The sequence below is a fragment of the Callithrix jacchus genome, chromosome 7, assembly GCF_049354715.1.
Source record: "Callithrix jacchus isolate 240 chromosome 7, calJac240_pri, whole genome shotgun sequence".
In the NCBI taxonomy this organism is placed as follows: Eukaryota; Metazoa; Chordata; class Mammalia; order Primates; family Cebidae; genus Callithrix; species Callithrix jacchus.
This window is the reverse complement of record NC_133508.1, coordinates 79,171,529-79,193,450: the sequence shown is the minus strand read 5'-3', so window position 1 is coordinate 79,193,450 and position 21,922 is coordinate 79,171,529. Positions and strand designations below refer to the sequence as shown.

The window sequence follows — 21,922 nt, the reverse complement described above, 5'->3', positions numbered from 1 at the left end:
CAGGTGCTATCACTGTATTACTTTGGAAGAGACAGTGAAGGCCCCTAACTCTAATCACCCACACCATTTATTGGTTATAATCACTTTGATCTATAGGGTAGGGGTGGAGTGATGGTGGAATGAATTTGTTAGCCAGAAGTGCATCAGTGAGCCAGAACTGGTATGTCATCCTAACGATTGATAACAGTGAAAATTTGGGAGTTTCACAAAACAAGAACTTGTGGTTATCTTTAGCCTATTATCTATGTGCAGCTGATGGAACATGGGCCTTACATGGAGCCTACAAGTCTGGCTACATTATAGTGCTACGAAGGGGTTTTACATCCTTGAGCACAATGTTTATGGTAACAGAGCCTAGGTCACCCTGCCCTGGAACATGAGGCATGGAGAGGCCTTCCTCCTTAGAGGAATTGGTTATGTTACTCATAACCAATTTATATAGGCACTCTGTAAGTCCTTTCTCCTTTGCTGCTTTTTCCAATAGACTTGTCCCAATGGCAAGTTCAATCCTATAGTGGTAATAGAGTGAAGACTACTGGCTAAGAAAATATTTGATCATCTTTGTGACCACAGTGTTCAGCTTCTGCTCAAGCCTCCCACACTGACCAGTGTCCACTGAGCAATGTCTATCTAGAGCTGTAAAAGTAATCTCTTCTTAAATATTTGATGTCATGCTTCTCTTTGGTCTTCTGAACAAACTGAGTGACTCCTTTTCCTTTCACAGGTGTATCTAAATCTCCTTACAGGTATATATTTTCCTAGTTTACTGTGACTTGTCTAGTTTTCAAACTCTGTATCTGAATCCTTTCAAATATATTTTTGACTTCCTTTATTGTTACACTTCCTTTTTCTAAATGTGTACTTGAATCACGTTTCAAATATATATTATCAGCCTTCTGCAGTAGTTTATTTATGAATACAAAGGCCTCCCTTCTGTGGACCTTAAAATAATTTCTGGAAACGTATATGTAGAGAAATCTTAAATGTATAAGACAGAACCTACAAAATTCAGGTATAAGAACTGAAGTGGCTGTAGTCACTCCCTTTATTTCCCCTACAAACAGATCCCTAGTAAAATAGCAAAAGCCATAATTAAAATAATAAAATGTCTGTCATCTTTTCCTCACTAAAACAAAGTACTTTGTCTACTGAGCTACATACTAGAAATGAAAAATGTGGCACATCCTACCATCCCCAATCCCATCTGGCTAGGGCAGACATCAACAATCAGCAATTTTCCTGCTGAGCTTAGATAGCATTTAAGAACATGTTATAACAAAGTACATCAACTGACAGACTTAGTTCAGATTTTAGTTGCTATTTTCTTGCTCACAAATATATATAACTCAAAGAGTGAAACTGGATTGTTTGCAGTACAAAGGATAAATACTTAAGGAGATAGATGCCCCATCCTCCATGATGTGGTTCTTATGCATTGCATACCTGTATCAAAAGAAATATATATACCTACTATGTCCCTAAAAATTTTTAAAAATACACATGTAAGAATGATGGTATTTAAAATGATGCTTATATCCACAGCCAATCAGAGGAAATGAACCCAGTCAGTGCCTGTGTTTATATCACCTACCTGGGCATCACTGTCATCTGAACTATCCCCAGAGCTCTGAGACTGAAGGAGGCTCTGATTTATGCGGCTCAGCTCTTCTCTAAGCCTCACAGCCTCCTCAGGCTTCATGGGCAACTGCTGTTCTTTTTCTTCATCTTTCATATCTCCATTCTGTTGTGAGCCCTCCTCCTTCTGGCCCTCTTTTGGAAAAGTGCCCTCCTTTACTGACTCTCTGGAATTTCCTTCTGCTTTCTTTCTCCTAATTTGGGACTTGGTGCAAATATAAAAATAAACTCTACCAAAATGCTTATTATAGTAGTAGAATCTATAGTAGTAGGAAAAAAGCTATAAGTCAAGACAGTATTGCAAACAATATTTTCAACCTAAATTCTATAGTGCAGCAGTCATTTTATTATTAAAAATAAACTTTAAGATTTACAGGAAAAAAACAAACAAGCCCATTCAAAAGTGGGCAAAGGATATGAACAGACACTTTACGAAAGAAGACATATATGAGGCCAACAATCATACGAAAAAATGCTCATCGTCACTGGTCATCAGAGAGATGCAAATCAAAACCACATTGAGATACCATCTCACGCCAGTTAGAATGGTGATCATTAAAAAATCTGGAGACAACAGATGCTGGAGAGGATGTGGAGAAAAAGGAACACTTTTACACTGTTGGTGGGAGTGTAAATTAGTTCAACCACTGTGGAAGACAGTGTGGCGATTCCTCAAGGCCTTAGAAATAGAAATTCCATTTGACCCAGCAATCCCATTACTGGGTATATATCCAAAAGACTATAAGTCGTTCTACTATAAGGACACATGTACACGAATGTTCATTGCAGCACTGTTTACAATAGCAAAGACTTGGAATCAACCCAAATGCCCATTGATGATAGACTGGATTGGAAAAATGTGGCACATATACACCATGGAATATTATGCAGCAATCAGAAATGATGAGTTTGTGTCATTTGTAGGGACATGGATGAATCTGGAGAACATCATCCTCAGCAAACTGACACAAGAACAGAAAACGAAACACCACATATTCTCACTCATAGGTGGGTGATGAAGAATGGGAACGCATGGACACAGAGAGAAGAGTACTAAACACTGGGGTCTATTGGGGGGAAATGGGGAGGGCCAGTGGGAGGGGGAGGTGGGGAGGGATAGCCTGGGGAGAAATGCCAAATGTGGGTGAAGGGGAGAAAGGAAGCAAAACACACTGCCATGTGTGTACCTATGCAACTGTCTTGCATGTTCTGCACATGTACCCCCAAACCTAAAATGCAATAAAAAATTAAAAAAATAAAATAAACTTTAAAAACAGAAAAGTAGGCCAGGTGTGATGGTTCACACCTGTAATCCCAGCACTTTGGGAGGCCGAGGCAGGCAGATCACCTGAGGTCAGGAGCTAGACACCAGCCTGGCCAACATGGTGAAACCCCATCTCTACCAAAAATAAAAAAATTAGCCAGGCATGGTGGTGCATGCCTATAGTCCCAGCTACTCAGGAGGCAGAGACATAAGAATCGCTTGAGCCTGGGAGGTGGAGGTTGTAGTGAGCCAAGATCGTGCCACGGAATTCCAGCCTGGGTGACAGAGCGAGACTCCATCTCAAAACAAAAACAAAAACCCATAAATGAGTCATATTTTTAACTTACATTCAGGGAGGTGACCCATCATAGGTTTTCATTTATAGCCAAACCACCACTTTAAATGAGATTTATACTTTTTCAACTTAGTATGGCATTGAGCAGACACAGGTTATAAAGATTTTAATAAGCACTAGCCACTTTGGGAGGCACTAGGGCTTCAACAGGACACGATCTCTGCCCCAAGGAGCTTACAATTTAGTGATGAATGAGGATAAGAAATGAGCTAACAGTTAAGTGAGAAATGAGTAGTAAGTAATACAAGGCCTGATGGATGAGTAGGCACAAGCTAGACAAATGTAAAAGGAGGAAGGAGTGTGTATGTACTTGCATGTGTGTATGGATTTTGGGGAGGGTGGGTGTTGGTAGAGAAGAGAACGTGAACAAACAAAGACGTTTCAAAATGCTTTAATAAATAAGATGTATAAAACCCCAGCAGCAAAAGAGAGAATGTGCTTTAGAAAGATTATCTGGATGCCATGTGGCAGGGAAACCATTTGAGAGACTGTTGTAATAATCCTTGTAATAAATAACAGTGAATTGAACTGTGATGGATTCTGGAGATATTTAAAAGACAGTATTGATAAGGTCTGTCATTTATTGGATGTGGCAGGTAAGGGAGAAAAAGGAATCACATGACACCTGAATTTCTGACTGGGTCAAATGGGCAAGCAGATGGTAGACCATCATGGGGTAATGTGACTATAGACTGACTACAGTGATGTTGGTGGTGAAGATACAGACACAGAAAAATGTGAGCAGAAACACTGGGGTTGGATAAAAGGAACCAGGGAGAAGGGGGAAAGTAACAGGAGGAGGATCATCTTAAACAGAAGCCTAAAAACTTGTAAGGAACAAGCAGAGGAGGTAAGAGCCATGGAAACCAAGAAGAGGGAATGCACCTTCAATGGTCAGAGAGTGTGGATGACAAGGAGAATGAACACAGATATGCTGGTTTTATTTTTATTCCTTCAGTCTTAAATTTTGTTTTGAGTACCTTGAAACCTAGTACAGCACACTTCACAGATTACAGTTGGTGCTCAGATTCTTTAAGAAAGCAATTTGGCAATACAGATCAAGAGCCATGCCCGGACATGGTGGCTCACTTCTGTAACCCCCAGACTTTTGGAGTCTGAGGCGGGTGGATCACCTGAGGTCAGGAGTTCGAGACCAGCCTGGCCAACATGGTGAAACCCTATCTCTACTAAAAATACAAAAATTAGCCAGGTGTGGTAGCACATGCCAGTCCCAGCTACTTGGGAGGCTGAGGCAGGAGAATAGCTTGAACCCAGGAGGCAGAGGTTGCAGTGAGCCAAGATCACACCACTGCACTCCAGCCTGAGTGACAGAGGGAGACTCTGTCTCAAAGAAAAAAGTGCCATAAAAATCTTCAGACTCTGAATAATTGCATATCAATGAATTTATTGCAATAAAATAATTCATAAGATGAAAAAAGACTGTACAATTAAGCTCATACTAAATAAATACAGATCTGGAAATGGCTAAGAGAATTAAAGATGCTTCAACTTAAAAGTGACATTCAAGACTATTCATAAACAAGAAAAATACTTATCAAAGTGAAAGTGTGGCACAAAACCCAATACACACACACACACATATATATACATGTGTGTACATACATATATACATACAATGGAAAAATGTCTAGAAAAAGCTGGAAAGGAACAGGGAGAAAAATTGTTGTTTAGGGAGTGTCTTATTCCTTTTAAAATTCCTATAAAGAAAATAATTAAACATTTTATTTTGAATTTAGCAGTTTTTAAAAGATAAATGATGCAGAACAGTATAAGATAAATTTGATTATTCATACGTCCTTTAAGAATATTTTTTGGCGGGCGCAGTGGCTCACACCTGTAATCCCAGCACTTTGGGAGGCTGAGGCAGGCGGATCACCTGAGGTCAGGAGTTCAAGACCAGCCTGATCAACGTGGAGAAACCCCATCTCTACTAAAAAAAAAACAAATTAGCCGGCGTGGTGGTGCAGACCTGTAATCCCAGTTACTCAGGAGGGTGAGGCAGGAGAATTGCTTGAACCCAGGAGGTGGAGGTTGCAGTGAGCTGAGATTGCACCACTGCACTCCAGCCTGGGCAACAAGAGTGAAACTCCATCTCGAAATAAATAAATAAATAAAAAGAATATTTTTTGATTCATTAGCCTGGGCCAGGGCCCCTGCTTTGTGTTTGCACAGTACCCAGTACTGCCTTGTTTAACCATCTTTCTCCGTCAGGCTATGAGGACCGTAAGGATAAGAAACTGTGTCTTATTGTATATCCTCAGTACCTACCTACAGTGCCTGGCACATGGTAGATACACAATATCTTGCTGAATGTGGTTGTGTTATGGACCTATACTGAGGGGAGGCTGTTAAGAGGGGAATAGGAGATAAACAAGCTGGAAAACATTATGAGAAAAAAAAAGGGGGAGTCAGATGGGAAATACCTAGACTTTTCAGGGTCCCAGTTATGGGAAGCAGATTGGACCAAGTCTTGGAAACAGGTGGCATCAAAGAGCTCTTAAGAGGGAAGGCCATAATCTTTCTCATGGCAAAATTTCCCACCCCTAGATGAATTAAAGCCACATCCTTGCTCCCCAAGGCAAGTATCTCTGTTAATTACCCAAATCACGTGGGTGGACTTTTGTCAGATTTGGTCATTTATGTCAGTTCCTTCTTGAAGAAATTTCAGATTGACCATTTCATTTTCATTGCCATTTACTCAATGTAGGCAACTATCTCTTCATCTATCACTCATATATAGATTAATTGGTCTATCTTCCATCTCCATTTTATCTAATATAGATACTAGAACAATCTTCCTCAAAAATCCTGTAATACACTGTTCCAGTGCTCAAGAACTAGACTTCCTTTTTCCCTACCACAAACCTAAATGCTGTGATCTAGCTTCTTGGCTCTTAGTTCTTGCGACCATTATCATACCCCTTCCCCATCATCTCCCAAGAAACTCTCCCACATCTGCAACTAGGTTTCACAATTGTGAATCTTGGGCTCAAAGCTTACTCTAAAGTTAAAAGCAACTTTTTTTTTTTTTTTTTTTTTTTTTTTTTTTGTGATGGAGTCTCTCTCTGTTGCCAGGCTGGAGTGTGGTGGCACAATCTCGGCTCACTGCAACCTCCGCCTCCCAGGTTCAAGTAATTCCCCAGCCTCAGCCTCTCGAGTAGCTGGGACTACAGGTGCACGCCACCACACCCGGCTAAGTTTTTGGATTTTAGTAGAGACCGGGTTTCATCATGTTGGCCAGGATGGTCTCAATATCCTGACCTCGTGATCTGTCCACCTTGGCCTCCCAAAGTGCTGGAATTACAGGCATGAGCCACCATGCCTAGCCAAATGCAAAATTTAAGAGGGACCCCAAACTGGCAAAACATCTCCTTCTATCTTTAGAACATTTACAAAGATATAAATTTGTCTACTCCTAGACTATATTTCCTTACTTTACTGATGAATGTATCCTTTAGTGTGGTATATGCCAAAATTGACATCTATTGTTTCCTTTTGGTTATTTCATTCTAGACTTTTTCCAAGACAAAATTTGATTGCAACTATTAGCTTTTGTGCCCAAGCAGAGTAGTGCACTTGCCAAAGCCTCATGTTTCTGTGAAAGGTACTTTTGGTTAAAATGTAGAAGTACAGGAGTTAGAGGGCAAAATTAATAAGATAGATAGATAGACAGATAAATAAAAGAAAGGTGCTCTAAAAATTATCAAATGCAATGTTAAATAAAGACAGCAAAAAAAAACTCTGCAGAGTGTAATCTTAATTATGTAAAAATATACATATATGCGTATGTATACAGAAAAAAGGAAGAAAAATTAAGATAACATCTTTCCCTGGTGAGAATTGAGGGTTGTTATAATCTCTTTATACTTTTGCATGCTTTCTAAATCTTCTAAAAAAAAAATGCATATATTCTTCTTCTTTTTTTTTTTTTTTTTTGAGATGGAGTTTCACTCTTGTTGCCCAGGCTGAAGTGCAATGGTCTGATCTTGGCTCACCACAACCTCTGCCTTCAAGCGATTCTCCTGCCTCAGTCTTCTGAGTAGCTGGGATTACAGGCCTGTGCCAACACGCCTGGCTAATTTTATATTTTTAGTAGAGATGGAGTTTCTCCATGTTGGTCAGGCTAGTCTCAAAATCCCACCCTCAGGTGGTCCGCCCACCTCAGCTTCCCAAAGTGCTGGGATTACAGGCGTGAGCCACTGTGCCCAGCCACATATATTCATTTTTTAAAAGCAGGAAAAAAGTTTTAAAATGTAATAATATATCAAAAGACAAAATTTTGGGAGAACCTTTATAACTAATTTTTCCACTCACATAATTTGGAAATGAATATCAAATTATTATTATTATTATTTTGAGACAGGATCTGGCTCTGTTACCCAGGCTGCAGTGCAGTGACACAATCATGGCTCACTACAATCTCTGCCTCCCAGCTCAAGCAATCCTCCCACCTCAGCCTCCTGAGTAGCTGGGACTACAGATACATACCACCAGGCCTGGCTAATTTTTGTTTTTTGTAGAGACGGTGTTTTGCTATGGTTCCCAGGCTGATCTCAAACTCCTGACTGAGCTCAAGTGATCTGTCCGCCTCAGTCTCCCAAAGTGCTGGGATTACAGACGTAAGCCACTACACTCAGCTGAATGTCAAATTCTTAATAATGATCAAGCCAAAAAAAAAAAAAATACGCCCTCCAAATAATTAATGTGATATATGATTTTCCCAATTTACCAGAGTTCCTCTCTCTCTTCCTTTGGGGTTTGAATTTCTGCTTCCAAAATTGGCTCGTTAGACTCAGGATCTTTACAGATATTTTCACTTTTAATTAAATTAGCAGTTGTAGTTTTTTCCCCTAGAATAAAATGATTTAATTGTGCAAATTCTTATGAAAGCTTCAAGACCTGTTAAATTAAGTGAAAAGACATATATTCTATTTTGCACACTTTTATTTACAGCTGTGAAAAAAGTATACTGATTTCATTAAATGCTTAACTACTGGGTTATATAAAATTACATCCTAATTGAAGTCTTATTCCAACGTAATACTTTGCAGTTGTTATGTAACTTAATCGATGTTTTACCATAGGCATAAGGGTAATGTAAATTCCTTTTTTTTTTTCAAAGTATTTTTGGTCCCTGGGGTTGGCTTCTCAGAGTGCTGTTTAGCATTTAGTTATACCTTTTAACAAGCACAAATATGGGATCTATCAAGTTTTACACTATTACCACACATTTTTGTTTTCAAGTTTTGAATGCACTTCATTATTCATAAAAGCAATAATATATAATAAAAAGCAATCATATCCTGCTGCCAGTAAACATTAGAAAGAATATTAGATATATCTTACAGAAAAGAACTTTCTTCCATAGTGGTTCTGAAACCACTATGATATAAAAGCATCACCTAAAGAATTTATTAAAAATGTAGTCTTGGCTGGGTGCAGTGGCTCACACCTGTAATACCAGCACTTTGGGAGGCCGAGGCAGGTGGATTTCTTGAGTTCAGGAGTTCAAGACCAGACTGGACAACATGAAAAGACCCTGTCTCTACAAAAAAATTAGCCATGCATGGTGGTGTGCACCTGTAGTGCCAGCTACTTGGGAGGCTGAGATGGAAAGATGACTTGAACCTGGGAAGTGAAGGTTGCTGTGAGCCAAAATCAGGCCACCACACTCCAGCCTAGATGACACAGTAAGACTATCTCAAAAGTAAAAATTAAATATAAAATATTTGTTAAAGAAAATGCAGTCTTATAGCCCCTACTGATAATGAGATTCATTATCAGTGGTCTAGGGAGGCGGGGGAATGGAAATCTGTCCTTTAAATAAGCCTCCCAGGTAATTCTGCAAGTAGATGCTTCGAGAGTCACTGCCTTACGTGATCTGGCAAATCATTTGTTCAGTATTTTTGTTTTGCTTTGACAAACACATTCTAAAGATTTCCTTTCCTAAAAGGTTACTCTATATCTTCATATAAAATGAAAAAACATCTTCTGGGAGTAGAAAGGATGGGTGGGGAATGATTCTGAGAAAGAAAGATGGGCTAGACGCAGTGGCTCATCCCTTTAATCCTAGCACTTCAGGAGGCTGAGGTGGGAGGATTGCTTGAGGCCAGGAGTTTGAGACCAGCCTAAGCAACATAGCAAAACCCCGTGTCTGTACTCAAATAAACAAAGAAATAGAATAGAATAAAAAATAAGAAAGGAAAATAGATTCCCATCAAAGTATTGTGCTAAGGTAAACAATAGCCTGCCTGATTCATATCCTGAGCCTCTCTGAAAATGCAAAGCTTCTACATGGTTGATTCTAAGAACACAATGGACTTAATTATAAAGAACAATTTAAGTTTAAGAGATCCCTTTGGTTTTCTATGCCTTTTCAGTTCTCTGAAGAGAAACTACAGTGTATAAAATGAATTATAATCTCATAAAATCCGTATAATCTCATGTGGACTATAACCTTTCTAGGGGAAAAGTTTGGTCTTGAACTGGTCCTTTCAAGTTGGGAAGATACGAATAAGAGAAGAGACTACAAATGGCACATTTTAAGTATGGGGAGCAATATGGTCAAAGGCACTGATGTAGAACTGAGTATAGAGTAATTTGAGGGAAAGTAAAGAGGATGATCTCATTGAAATAGAGGCTACAAAATAAGGAGCTGCAGAAATAAGGCAAGATTGCAGGAGTGTGAGACCAGCTTGGCCAACATGGCGAAACCCCATCTCTACTAACAATAGAAAAATTAGACAGGTGTGATGGACATGCCTATAACCCCAGCTACTCAAATGGCTGAGGCATGAGAATCACTTGAACTTCTGAGGTAAAGATTGCAATGAGCCAAGATTGTGTCACTGCATCCCAGCCTGGGCAACAGAAACTCTGTCTCAAAAAAAAAAAACAAGCTAGGCGCAGTGGCTTACACCTGTAATCCCAATACTTTGGAAGGCTGAGGCAGGTGGATCACAAGGTCAGAAGTTTGAGACCAGCCTGGCCAATGTAGTGACACCCTGTCTCTACTAAAAATTAGCTGGGCATAATGGCTGGTGCCTGTAATCCCAGCTACTCAGGAGGCTGAGGCAGAAGAATCGCTTGAACCTGGAAGGCGGAGGTGGCAGTAAGTCAAGATAGCACCATTGCACTCCAGCCCTGGGGACAGTGCAAGACTCTGTTTCAAAGAAAAAAAAGAAAAAGAAAAAGAAATAAGGTAAGATTGAAAAGAGAGGTCAGATTATAAAGGAACCTAAAAAACAATTTTCTTAATGAGCTTGTATTATTTTTGTAAGCAGGAAAAACGATTCCGAAATGCTACTTAATCACTAATCTTTATAGTCATTGTAAAAATGTAAACATTACAGATAATAAATGTTAGTCTCTTAAGAAGTAAACAAAGGCAGCCTGGCAAAATAGGGAGCTCTATAAAAGAAAAATTTTAAATTAGCCAGGTGTGGTGGCGTGTGTCTGTGATCTCAGCTCCTTGGGAGGCTGAGACATGACAATCACTTGAGGCCTTGAGGCCACAAGTGGGTGGTGAGCTACTATGTATGATCTTGCCACTGCACTCCAGCCTGGGCAACAGAGAGACCTCATCTTAAGAAAAAAAAAAGAAAGGCAATTGTGGTTCTTGCCATAAAAAAAAAAAAAAGAAGAAAAAGATAAAACAGTGGAGTTTAGCTATGATGTTATAGCACACTGAAACCTGCTGAGGGTTTCTGAAGAGGATGGTGACACTAACACAGAGCATTTTCTAGGTATTCCGAATTCTCACATGACAAAGTAGTGTATATCTTAAGTGGGTAGAAGCTTTACTGTTTAAAACAAAGAAAGTTAAAGCCATCAGACCCTCCATGACATGGATATTGTGGAACAGGACCAACTCTGTTCCACAGATTTCTTCCTATCAAAATTGTATCTTAGTGATATAGCTCAGTTTAATAATCAGCCATGTTTAAGTAGCATAAGAATTAAGCTGATGGTTCTGCTTTCTGATTGAGGCCTTAGGGTAGGGTAAAAACAGCATAAGCTGAGAATCACTACGTAACTTGGCAGCAGTTTAATATCACTGAGCCTTGGTGTTCTTATGTGTAAACGGAAGGAGGTGGCCTACATGATCATACTCCTTCCAGCTCTAAAATTCTGTATGCGTCTAGATGTTGTGATCCAAACAAAATGACAGCCTGTAAAACGGGGGCTTCAGCAAGTACATACAATACAACGCCTTTAGCAAGACTATCTTTAGATCTAAAGCACTCTATATTCTGAAGAAAACTAGAATACAATCTAAAAATCAAAGATTCAAAACTGAAACTTTAATGAGTAAAAGTTTGATGGGAAATAGAACACATGTAGTCTCAAAGTATCTCCCCACAAGATATTTATGAAGTGCGAAGGGGAAAGTAATAACTTTATAGTGGAGAAATCTAGCAGACAATACCTTAACCAAATGATCAAAGTTAATATCATGAGTAATAGAACAAAAAATGTCATGTCTCCTGATAAAATACACTGAGAAGGATACAACATTATCTCTGTAGTATTTCTGCTAAAAATGGGTAACCTTAATTATATTGTGAGGAAACATCAGACAAATCCAAATTAAGAGACATTCTTCAAAATCAGTGGTCTTGCTATGCACTGCATGTCTGTGTTGACTCAGAGCTCATATGTTGAAAGCCTTACCCTCAATGGGATGGTATTAGGAGGACACTTTAGCAAATAATTAATTCACAAGGGTGCAGCCCTCATGATGGTAGTAGTGCCCTAGGAGAAGAGATGGGAAAGAGCTTGCACTCTCTTTCTCTCTCTGCTCTTGGCCATGTGAAGATACAATGAGAAGACAGCTGCCTGCAAATCACGAAGAATGCCCTCACCAGACACTGGATATGCCAGACATGCCAACATCTTAATCTTTGATTTCCCAGCCTCTAGAACTGAGAGAAATAAATATTTGTTGTTTAATCTACCTAGTCTATGGTATGTTATAGCAGCCCAAACTGATTAAGGCAGTACTCTTCAAAAATATCAAAGTGGGCCGGGCGCGGTAGCTCATGCTTATAATCCCAGCACTTTCAGAGGCCTAGGCGGGCAGATCACGAGCTCAGGAGATCGAGACTATCCTGGCCAATGTGGTGAAACCCCATCTCTACTAAAATACAAAAAAAAAAAAAAAATTAGCCAGGCATGGTGATGCGCACCTGTAGTCCCAGCTACTCAGGAAGCTGAGACAAGAGAATTGCCTGAACCGGGAGACAAAGGTTGCAGTGAGCCAAGATTGCATCACTGTACTCCAGCCTGGAGACAGAGAAAAACTCTCTCTCTCTCTCTCTCTCTCTGTGTGTGTGTGTGTGTGTGTGTGTGTGTATAATAATGGAAGATAGACAATGGGTTGATCAGAAATGGCTGAAGTAGAGAACTATAGGTGAAACAGGGATGGTACATGATTAGTAGTTCCTGAGGCTTCATGACATATCTATTGAATATGTCATGTTGTTGTTGTTTTGCATTTGCTTAAATTTCATGTAATAAAACACTTGAATAAAAACACAAAATTGATCCACTATACATATACACACACAATCAAAGTCATGAAATACAAAGACAAAGACTGAGGAACTTTTTTGGATTGAAGGACCTATAGAGACATGACAATTAAATGCAATGTATGATGCTGGGTTAGATCTCAGACTAGGAAAAAAGTTAATATCTTGCTATAGAGGGGAATAATTGGTAAAATCTGAATATGGGCTATAGATTATAGTATTGTGTCAATGTCAATTTTCTGATTTTGAGACTTGTACTGTGGTAATATGAGATGTTATAGTTTTTAGTAAACCCACATGGAAATATTTAAGGGTAAAGGAGATTATGTCTCCAACTTACTCTCAAAGGGTTTACAAAAAAAGTGTGTGTGTGTGTGTGTGTGTGTGCGTATGTGTAGATGGAGAAACAATGATTAGGTAAACATGATACCATGTTAACATTTGGAAGAGTGAAAGTATATGGAAATTCTTTGTACTTTCATTCACAAAAGGCTTTGATTTAGTTATTCACCTTACATATGGTGTTAAAATATAGCCTAATATATTTTCACTGCTGTGTTCAAGATTAAGGATAATCTTTAGTCTAGATCAAAAGAGTGATTGAGGAAGGGAATTTTCAGCCAGGAGGAGACAGTGATAACCTAATAGGTGGGACTCTAGAAATTATACAGACAAACTTTCAATCTAGTATTGGACTAGATGGGAATTCTTTGACCTGGTCAGGCAGCCATTTTTTTTTAAGAGATGGGGTCTCACTATGCTGCCCAGGCTGAGGTACAGTTGCTATTTACAGGCAAATCATAGCACATTACAGCCTCTGACTCCTGGGCACAAACAATCCTTCCTGTAAGCCATTTTTAAACTTAGGGGACAAGCTTGGATCAGGACATTTGAACATCTTCCTAATTCTAAGCCCAGTTTTCAGTGTAACTGAGAATGATGTGTTGATCCTAAAGTTTTAAATTGAAGATATTTAAATAATTCTTTTACATTATAGAGAAATGTTTTGATCCTAAATTTTTTAATTGAAGACATTTAAATAAATCGTTTACATTATAATGTGTGCTCCAAAAATTAAGTTGGTGGGAAGCTGATTTAAAGTAAAAAATGTACAGATGAATCCTAAGTGCCAAATATTAGTTGAAGGCTGAATATTTATCCTGATCTATACCTTGACTCATAAACCACAGTATACGGCAGTATATGGCAATTTCTGCTATAATAATAAAAGAAACTCCAATTCCCAAATCATCTCTTGCTTAAAATTAATTCCCTTTTGTCCTATCCTTATAAAAGCTATGTTAAATATTGAATATTTAAATAGCTAACTCAGTCTCACCTTTGTTTCTAATTCAGAATTCTCTTTTTGCAATAGGTCCCATGCTATTAAAAAATGGTATCTGCTTTCTGATGTCCCTGGAAGATTGTGAACTTCATTATAAAGGCATATGAGCTCTGACTTTGATTTTTGCAATTCCTGATTAAGAAATGAAGACATTTAATAGAATAAAATAAGACAATTTTCCCCATAAGAGACATAATGTTTTAAGAATGAATCTTGAAATGGTCCTGATAAATTTTTTGTTTTAAATATTACAAACTATCCTGGCAGACCAATGCCTTTCTTGGTAGCTAAAACAAAGTTTACATAAATCAATTAAATAAACTGAGCATTCTTAGTTTCTATCATTCACGGGTTTAAAGATTTAGCTTCTAGAGTCCTTCCTACTCTAAGCAAGGCTTATATGGAGGTAAACTCTTTAGCAATGTTTGCAATGACTGCCAATAGTTATATTATGTTTCTAAAATGTATCTTTTTAGAAGTACCATTTATAGAACAAAGTGCTATGTGGTTTACCTTTAATGTTCTGACAACCTTATAAGAGAATTGTTGAAGGTAAGGCCCAGAGATCTTAAGTGACCTGTCTAAACTCACATAGCCAGGAAGTATAAAGCTGAGATTCCAAATCCATAAATCTGTCTGACTTTAAACTCTATGGTTTATTATTTTTTTTAGAGATGGAGTCTCGCTATGTTACCCAGGCTAGAGTGCAGTAGCTATTCACAGGTGTAATCACAGTGCACTACAGTTCTCAACTCCTGGGCTCAAGCCATCCTCCTGTCTCAGCCTCCCAAGTAGCTGGGACTATAAAGGTGCCATGATGCACAGCTTAAATTCTGTTTTCCTAACTATAAATTATGCGTACTTAGTTACATTTAGTGACTTAATTAACCAAGGTATTCTTTTATTCTTTCTTTCTTTTTCTTCTTTTTTTTTACAAATGATGCATCAAATGCACTTCTTTATGCACGGGCCTTTGTCTGATTTTAAGATTATATATATATATATATATATATATATATATATATATATATATACATATTGCATTTTAGGTTTGGGGGTACATGTGAAGAACATGCAAGATTGTTGCATAGGTACACACGTGGCAGTGTGATTTGATGCCTTCCTCCCCTTCACCTCTATCTGGCATTTCTCCCCATGCTATCTCTCCCCAACTCCCCACCCCCTGCTGTCCCTCCCCTATTCCCCCCAACAGACCCCAGTGTGTGATGCTCCCCTCTCTGTGTCCATGTGTTCTCATTGTTCAACACCCACCTATGAGTGAGAACATGTGGTATTTCATTTTCTGTTCTTGTGTCAGTTTGCTGAGAATGATGCTCTCCAGGTTCATCCATGTCCCTACAAAGGACATGAACTCATCGTTTTTGATTGCTATATAATATTCCATGGTGTATATGTGCCACATTTTCCCTGTCCATCTATCATCGATGGGCATTTGGGTTGATTCCAGGTCTTTGCTATTGTAAACAGTGCTGCAATGAACATTCGTGTGCATGTGTCCTTATAGTAGAACGATTTATAGTCCTTTGGATATATACCCAGTAATGGGATTGCTGGGTCAAATGGAATTTCTATTTCTAGGTCCTTGAGGAATCGCCACACTGTCTTCCACAATGGTTGAACTAATTTACACTCCCACCAACAGTGTAAAAGTGTTTCTATTTCTCCACATCCTCTCTAGCATCTGTTGTCTCCAGATTTTTTTAATGATCATCATTCTAACTGGTGTGAGATGATATCTCGATGTAGTTTTGATTTGCATTTCTCTAATGACCAGTGATGATGAGCATTTTTTTATATGTTTGTTGGCCTCCTATATGTCTTCGTTTGAAAAGTGTCTGTTCATATTCTTTGCCCACTTTTGAATGGGCTTGTTTGTTTTTTTCTTGTAAATCTGTTTTAGTTCTTTGTAGATTCTGGATATTAGCCATTTGTCAGATGGGTAGATTGCAAAAACTTTTTCCCATTCTGTTGGTTGCCAATTCACTCTTATGATTGTTTCTTTTGCTGTCCAGAAGCTCTGGAGTTTAATTAGGTCCCATTTGTTTATTTTGGCTTTTGTTGCCAATGCTTTTGGTGTTTTAGTCATGAAGTCTTTGCCTATGCCTATGTCCTGAATGGTTTTGCCTAGGTTTTTTTCTAGAGTTTTTATGGTGTTAGGTCTTATGTTTAAGTCTTTAATCCATCTGGAGTTAATTTTAGTGTAAGGTGTCAGGAAGGGGTCCAGTTTCTGCTTTCTGCACAGGGCTAGCCAGTTTCCCCAACACCATTTATTAAACAGGGAATCCTTTCCCCGTTGCTTGTTTTTGTGAGGTTTGTCAAAGATCAGATGGTTGTAGATGTGTGGCATTGCCTTTGAGGCCTCTGTTCTGCTCCATTGGTCTACATCTCTATCTTGGTGCCAGTACCATGCTGTTTTGATTACTGTAGGCTTGTAATATAGTTTGAAGACAGGTAGCATGATGCCTCCAGCTTTGTTCTTTTTGCTTAGAATTGACTTGGCTATGTGGGCTCTCTTTGGCATCCACATGAAGTTTAAGGTGGTTTTTTCCAGTTCTGTGAAGAAAGTCACTGGTAGCTTGATGGGGATAGTGTTGAATCTATAAATTACTTTGGGCAGTATGGTCATTTTCACGATATTGATTCTTCCCAACCATGACATGCAATGTTTCTCCGTCTGTTTGTACCAGGGTTTTCTTTAATCCTCTCATGTTTTTTCTCTTTCTCTTTTTTTTCTGTTTTGAGACAGGGTCTCACTCTGTCACCCAGGTTGGGGTGCAGTGATGTAATCACAGCTCACTGCAGCCTTGACCTCCTGGGCTAAAACAATCCTCCCACCTCTGGGCCTCCTGAGTAGCTGGGATCACAGGCATACAACACCACATCTGGCTAACATTTTAATTTTTTGTGTGTAGAGACAATGTCCCACTATGTTGCTCAGGCTAGTCTCAAACTCCTAGTGATCCCCTTGCCTCAGCCTCCCAAAGTACTGGGATTACAGGTGTGAGCCACCATGCCCAGCTTGATTTATATGTATATACACACACACATACTATATATATACACACATACATATTTATACACATACATACAATATATATGTATGTATATATATCCATGAGAGAAAATACTTTGGCTAAATGCAAATTTTTATCAGAGTTTTACATTGATGACACAGGATGTTCACTGATTGGTTGGTGAAAGAATTTGGGTTGAGAGTCAGTCTGTGGTGCTCAGTGAAGGGAATAGGCTATATAAAATTTACTTTGGAGAGGGGCTACTTGGTATTTTCCCAAAGCCTTGAGGTCAATGTGGGAGGTAAAAGCTGATTAAAAAGACTTAAACAAAAAGGCAAGAAGGTAGGCGGTGGCCTCCCAAACCACAGGAAGAGGGTAAATGATATCGATTTCCTATCTCATTTCACTGAAAATTACTGTAGGTCATTAGGATGAGATTAGGGGCACTGCAAACTACAAACTGATTGAGTGTCACTGTCCTCGAAATTACTGATTTAGACTTCCATGAACTCACATTTAGGTCACTCTTCAAAATACAGACTGATTATATCTCGTGATAGATCTTTCCATGATGGCAGGACAAGAGGTTAAAACAAGAGATAAGTCTGTGACTCTATGAACACTATAACAATCAAACATCTGCTAATTAAGTACGCTTTGATTAGTGCTGACACTCAGCTTGGAGAAATAACAGAGGTACCCCATTATTATTATAGAAACACATATTCTATAGTGCTATAGACTGGATTGTGCTCTCCCTCCCTATTCATATTGTTGAAGCCCAATCCCCAATATGAATGTATTTGGAGATAGATATGGTTGATACGGAAGTGATAAAGGTCAAATGAGGATATAAGGGTGGGGCCTTAATGCAATAGGGTTAGTGCCTTTATAGGAAGAGGAAGAGACACCAGAGCTTGCTCGCTTTGTCATGTGAGGACACAGCAAGAAGGTGGCCATCTGCAAGCCAGGAAGAGAACCCTCACCAGGAACTGACTTGGCTGGCACCTTGATCTTGGACTTCCCATCCTCCTGTGAGAAAATAATGTTCTGTTGTTTGAGCCACCTAATCTGTGGTATCTGGTTATGGCAGCCCAAGCTGAGATATACAGTTATACTTTATTTTAAAATGATAACATGAAATCCCTAAATTAGAACTACAACAAGAAGAAAACAACTTCCTGAATGGTAATACCTCGCTTTCAACTTTCAAGGCCTTCTCTGCAGTGTCAAGACCAAATGCCAACTGCTTCTCTCTCTCTCTTTTGACCACTTACTTTCAAATATTTCATTTTTTTCTTGGCTCATTTTCCAGATCTGTAAAAAGCATTTTACATAATTAATTTTATATATAATAGCAGTGTTTGCAACACATTCTGATAATAACTTTCTAACTCAACAATAAAATCATCTAGAGGATTTATGAACCTAGGAAAACTAGTTTAGAACTCATAAGATATGTTTTTCTCTCCAAGTCTTAATTTACAAAATGGCAAAATGTAATAACACTTGTTCTACCTACATTATAGCCATCAGAGTAGGAATAAATGTGATTTTTAAAGTATTTTATAAAATTTAATCACCTATCAAATATAAGGCATTATTGAAATCTTTCCAAATTGTTTGAAAATAAAAAAAAAATTGGAGTAATAATGATAACAACTACTTTATACTGAGGACTGACCACATGTCAGACACTATGGTAAGTACGTTATATGCATCACTTCATTTTGTTTTTCCAGGACCCCTATGAGATTGGAACTATGATTACATTATTTTTACAGAGGAAACATGTGAGGCTCAGATGTGTCATATAATTTGTCCAAGTTCACACAGTCAGCACTGGGATTCTAACTCAAGTCTAACTTAAATCCCTTACTTTTAATATCTACCCTATTCAGCTTTGCCAAAGAGAATTTTCTCTTATGTACAAAAACCTATTAGGCGATAAAACTGAGATCAAAATGCGATTTAGGAACACAACAAAAACAGCCAATTTCTTTGATGATCACACTCTCATCAAGCAGTGGACTCCTCGCCATTGTTTATTTTTTACATTTTTAAAAAATTACACACACAGACACAGACACACACACACACACACACACACAGAGTTATACTTTATTTTAAAATGATAACATGAAATCCCTAAATTAGAACTACAAGAAGAAAACAACTTCCTGAATGGTAATACCTCACTTTCAACTTTCAAGGCATATATGTGTGTGTGTGTGTGTGTGTGTGTGTGTGTATAATGTGGTAATGGGGTTTTGCTGTGTTGCCCAGCCTGGTCTAAAACTCCTGGGCTCAAGTGATCCACCCACCTTGGCCTCCCAAACTGCTCGGATTACAGGCATGAGCCACCGTGCCCAGCTGACCCCTCTTCATCATAAAAGCACACCTGTCAAATGAACTAATTGCACATTTGGTTTGGCCAGTCAGGAAGCAGCTGAAATTGGCACATCTATACTCTGTAACTTGGGAAATGCAGAGTGGTATGCAGAAACAGCCCTCCCAGTCCTGTTCTACTGGTTTCCAACAGTGGGATCCTATCTTAGTTATCTCACTTTTCTAAGCCTTAGTTCCTCATATTAAAAATAAAGATAATGATGCCAGGACATATGTGGGCTCCTCGCTCATAGAAAATGCTCCGTAAGTGACAGTTTATACTATTATTGGATTGTTCCAAATTTTCACATTTATTCGTTGGTAAGGCAATACCTTTGAATCATCCTTATAATTTCAACACACTAGTTTATCCTAAATAAATTTGTAATGGGCTCCTTACTGACTACTCCTGGCAAGGTTTTCTGTAACTGCTGTTCACAATCATAGGATGCATATTCCTGGATGTGCGCCTTCTCCTTTTGCCTATTTTCAGTCATTCTTGAGCATCCTCCTGGTGTCTGTCTTACCTGTATTAGAAAATGTAACTGAAAATTATCCATTTTTTTCTTACCTCATTCAAATCTTATACTTTGATCTTTTGTACTGGTTTCTCTTCTATCTTCCTATGTTACTGATAATCCAGGCTCTAAAATGGAAGCCTTAATCCAAATAAATCACCACATACAAAACATCAATCTAAAAAATACTGAAAAAAAAAAAAAAAACTACATATCTTAGGCATCTTCCTCTGAGGTAACAGCCCTGAAATTGCTTCCTAGTAACAAGTTCCACCTCCTGTCTGGTCTTGGATCCTTTAGAGATTTGCTTTATTATGGATTTGAGCCTTTGCTGCTGTTTGGTAGCTGAGTCAAAGGGAACAAGTATTAGAAAAATACACGACAGAGTACTGATCATTCTGAATTAATCAAACTACTAATTTACCTTTCTTATGTTTACTGTTAATAAAACAAAAATAACAATCCCAAGCTGATGAGTTGGAAAGAATGGGGAATGCTACTAGAAAAATGGATATTAAAATTTTAGCGTAACTTTTACAATTCCTCCTGTCCAGTGGTATGAACAAAAGATGTAATCAAGAATCATGTCAGCTTAGTAGCACCGCACAAGGATATGGAGAATAATATGTATTTTTTCCCAGAGTACCTTCTCCCATAACCCACCATCTGTACTGGTGAATATTTTTTCAAATTCACACATTACATGCTGATGCATTCAAAACTCAAGGCAAACATTCCTTTATCCTCACCCTTATGCCACCTGAGATGCTTCAGTACAAAGTAGAAGAAACATCTCAACTCTTAAATATTAAACCCTCTTCATTTTCTTCGTCCTTTCCTAGAGTAAGAATGTCATGCATTTTGATGCTATAATTTTTAAAAGATAGCTTTCCCAAAGAATACATATTTAAAATTTACCATAATTTGTGGCACATTGAATATGGTTATGCCTTTAGGCAATTTATGTACTTAATGAGTCCAGCAACCAAAGTTTAAACCAGAAAAACACAGGAAAGGAACAGCAAATAACGTGAGAGATGAGCCATGGGATACAGAGATCTCTAGGTAGCTGAAGGAGCCTACCTGACCTGCCAGACAGCAGTAAACAAAGAGGACTAATGACTTAGGATGGGTAGCCACCGACGACTCTGGAGATGGTGTAACAGCTCAGAATTTTCTACTTTCAATGTTCTACTCTCTGAAAGGTCAGGATCACCTACTGCTCTGAACTAAACTGTGCCTCCTCAAAAATTTTATTGTCGTCCCACTATGTGCTTGTATTGTGCTGTGCCCTCTCACAGGCACAACCAAATGAAATGATGAATACAGGCATTATAGAAAATAAAATACTGCCTGGTCTTCACCTGTAAGTGGAGGCGGTTTATGCGCTCATCACTGGGCATGCTGTAGCCCCCGTGAGTTATAAGTCCTCTATATGAATCTCCTCTGTAAGTAACAAGAGTTGTTATGGTGTAGAAAATGAGCTCTGGGGGCAAATAAACCTGGATCAGCTCCTGGCTGCAACTATTACTGTGGTCAAGTTCCCTTAAGTTCTTACAAATATGAAATGGGAATACTCTTGCTTACTTTGGGGAGGGCTGTTATTGGGATTAAATGAGATTATGTTTGTCAGACACCTAGAACAGACCATGACACATGATAGATGCTCAGTATATTGTGGCTATTATTTTTCCTGCCAGATACCTAGCATTTCTTCTATTTTAAGCATGTTCTCCGAGAACATGCATACTAGCAGCATTAAGATGGTCTATTTAGTGATAAGTCTGTCTCCATAGAAAAATGGGTAAGGAACACAGTCACATCTTGA

General features: G+C 38.5%; 1 protein-coding gene across 1 annotated transcript in view; it reads right to left on the bottom strand.

Moving 5' to 3' along the window:
* Positions 1 to 21,922, bottom strand: part of CCDC30 (coiled-coil domain containing 30) — a 186,539-nt gene that overhangs the window by 100,013 nt on the left and 64,604 nt on the right. The window contains 7 exon segments of the mRNA XM_078331431.1: positions 1,592 to 1,803; positions 1,806 to 1,840; positions 8,005 to 8,174; positions 14,148 to 14,285; positions 17,703 to 17,801; positions 18,384 to 18,454; positions 18,457 to 18,505. Of these exon segments, the coding sequence (XP_078187557.1) occupies positions 1,592 to 1,803; positions 1,806 to 1,840; positions 8,005 to 8,174; positions 14,148 to 14,285; positions 17,703 to 17,801; positions 18,384 to 18,454; positions 18,457 to 18,505 (774 nt within the window).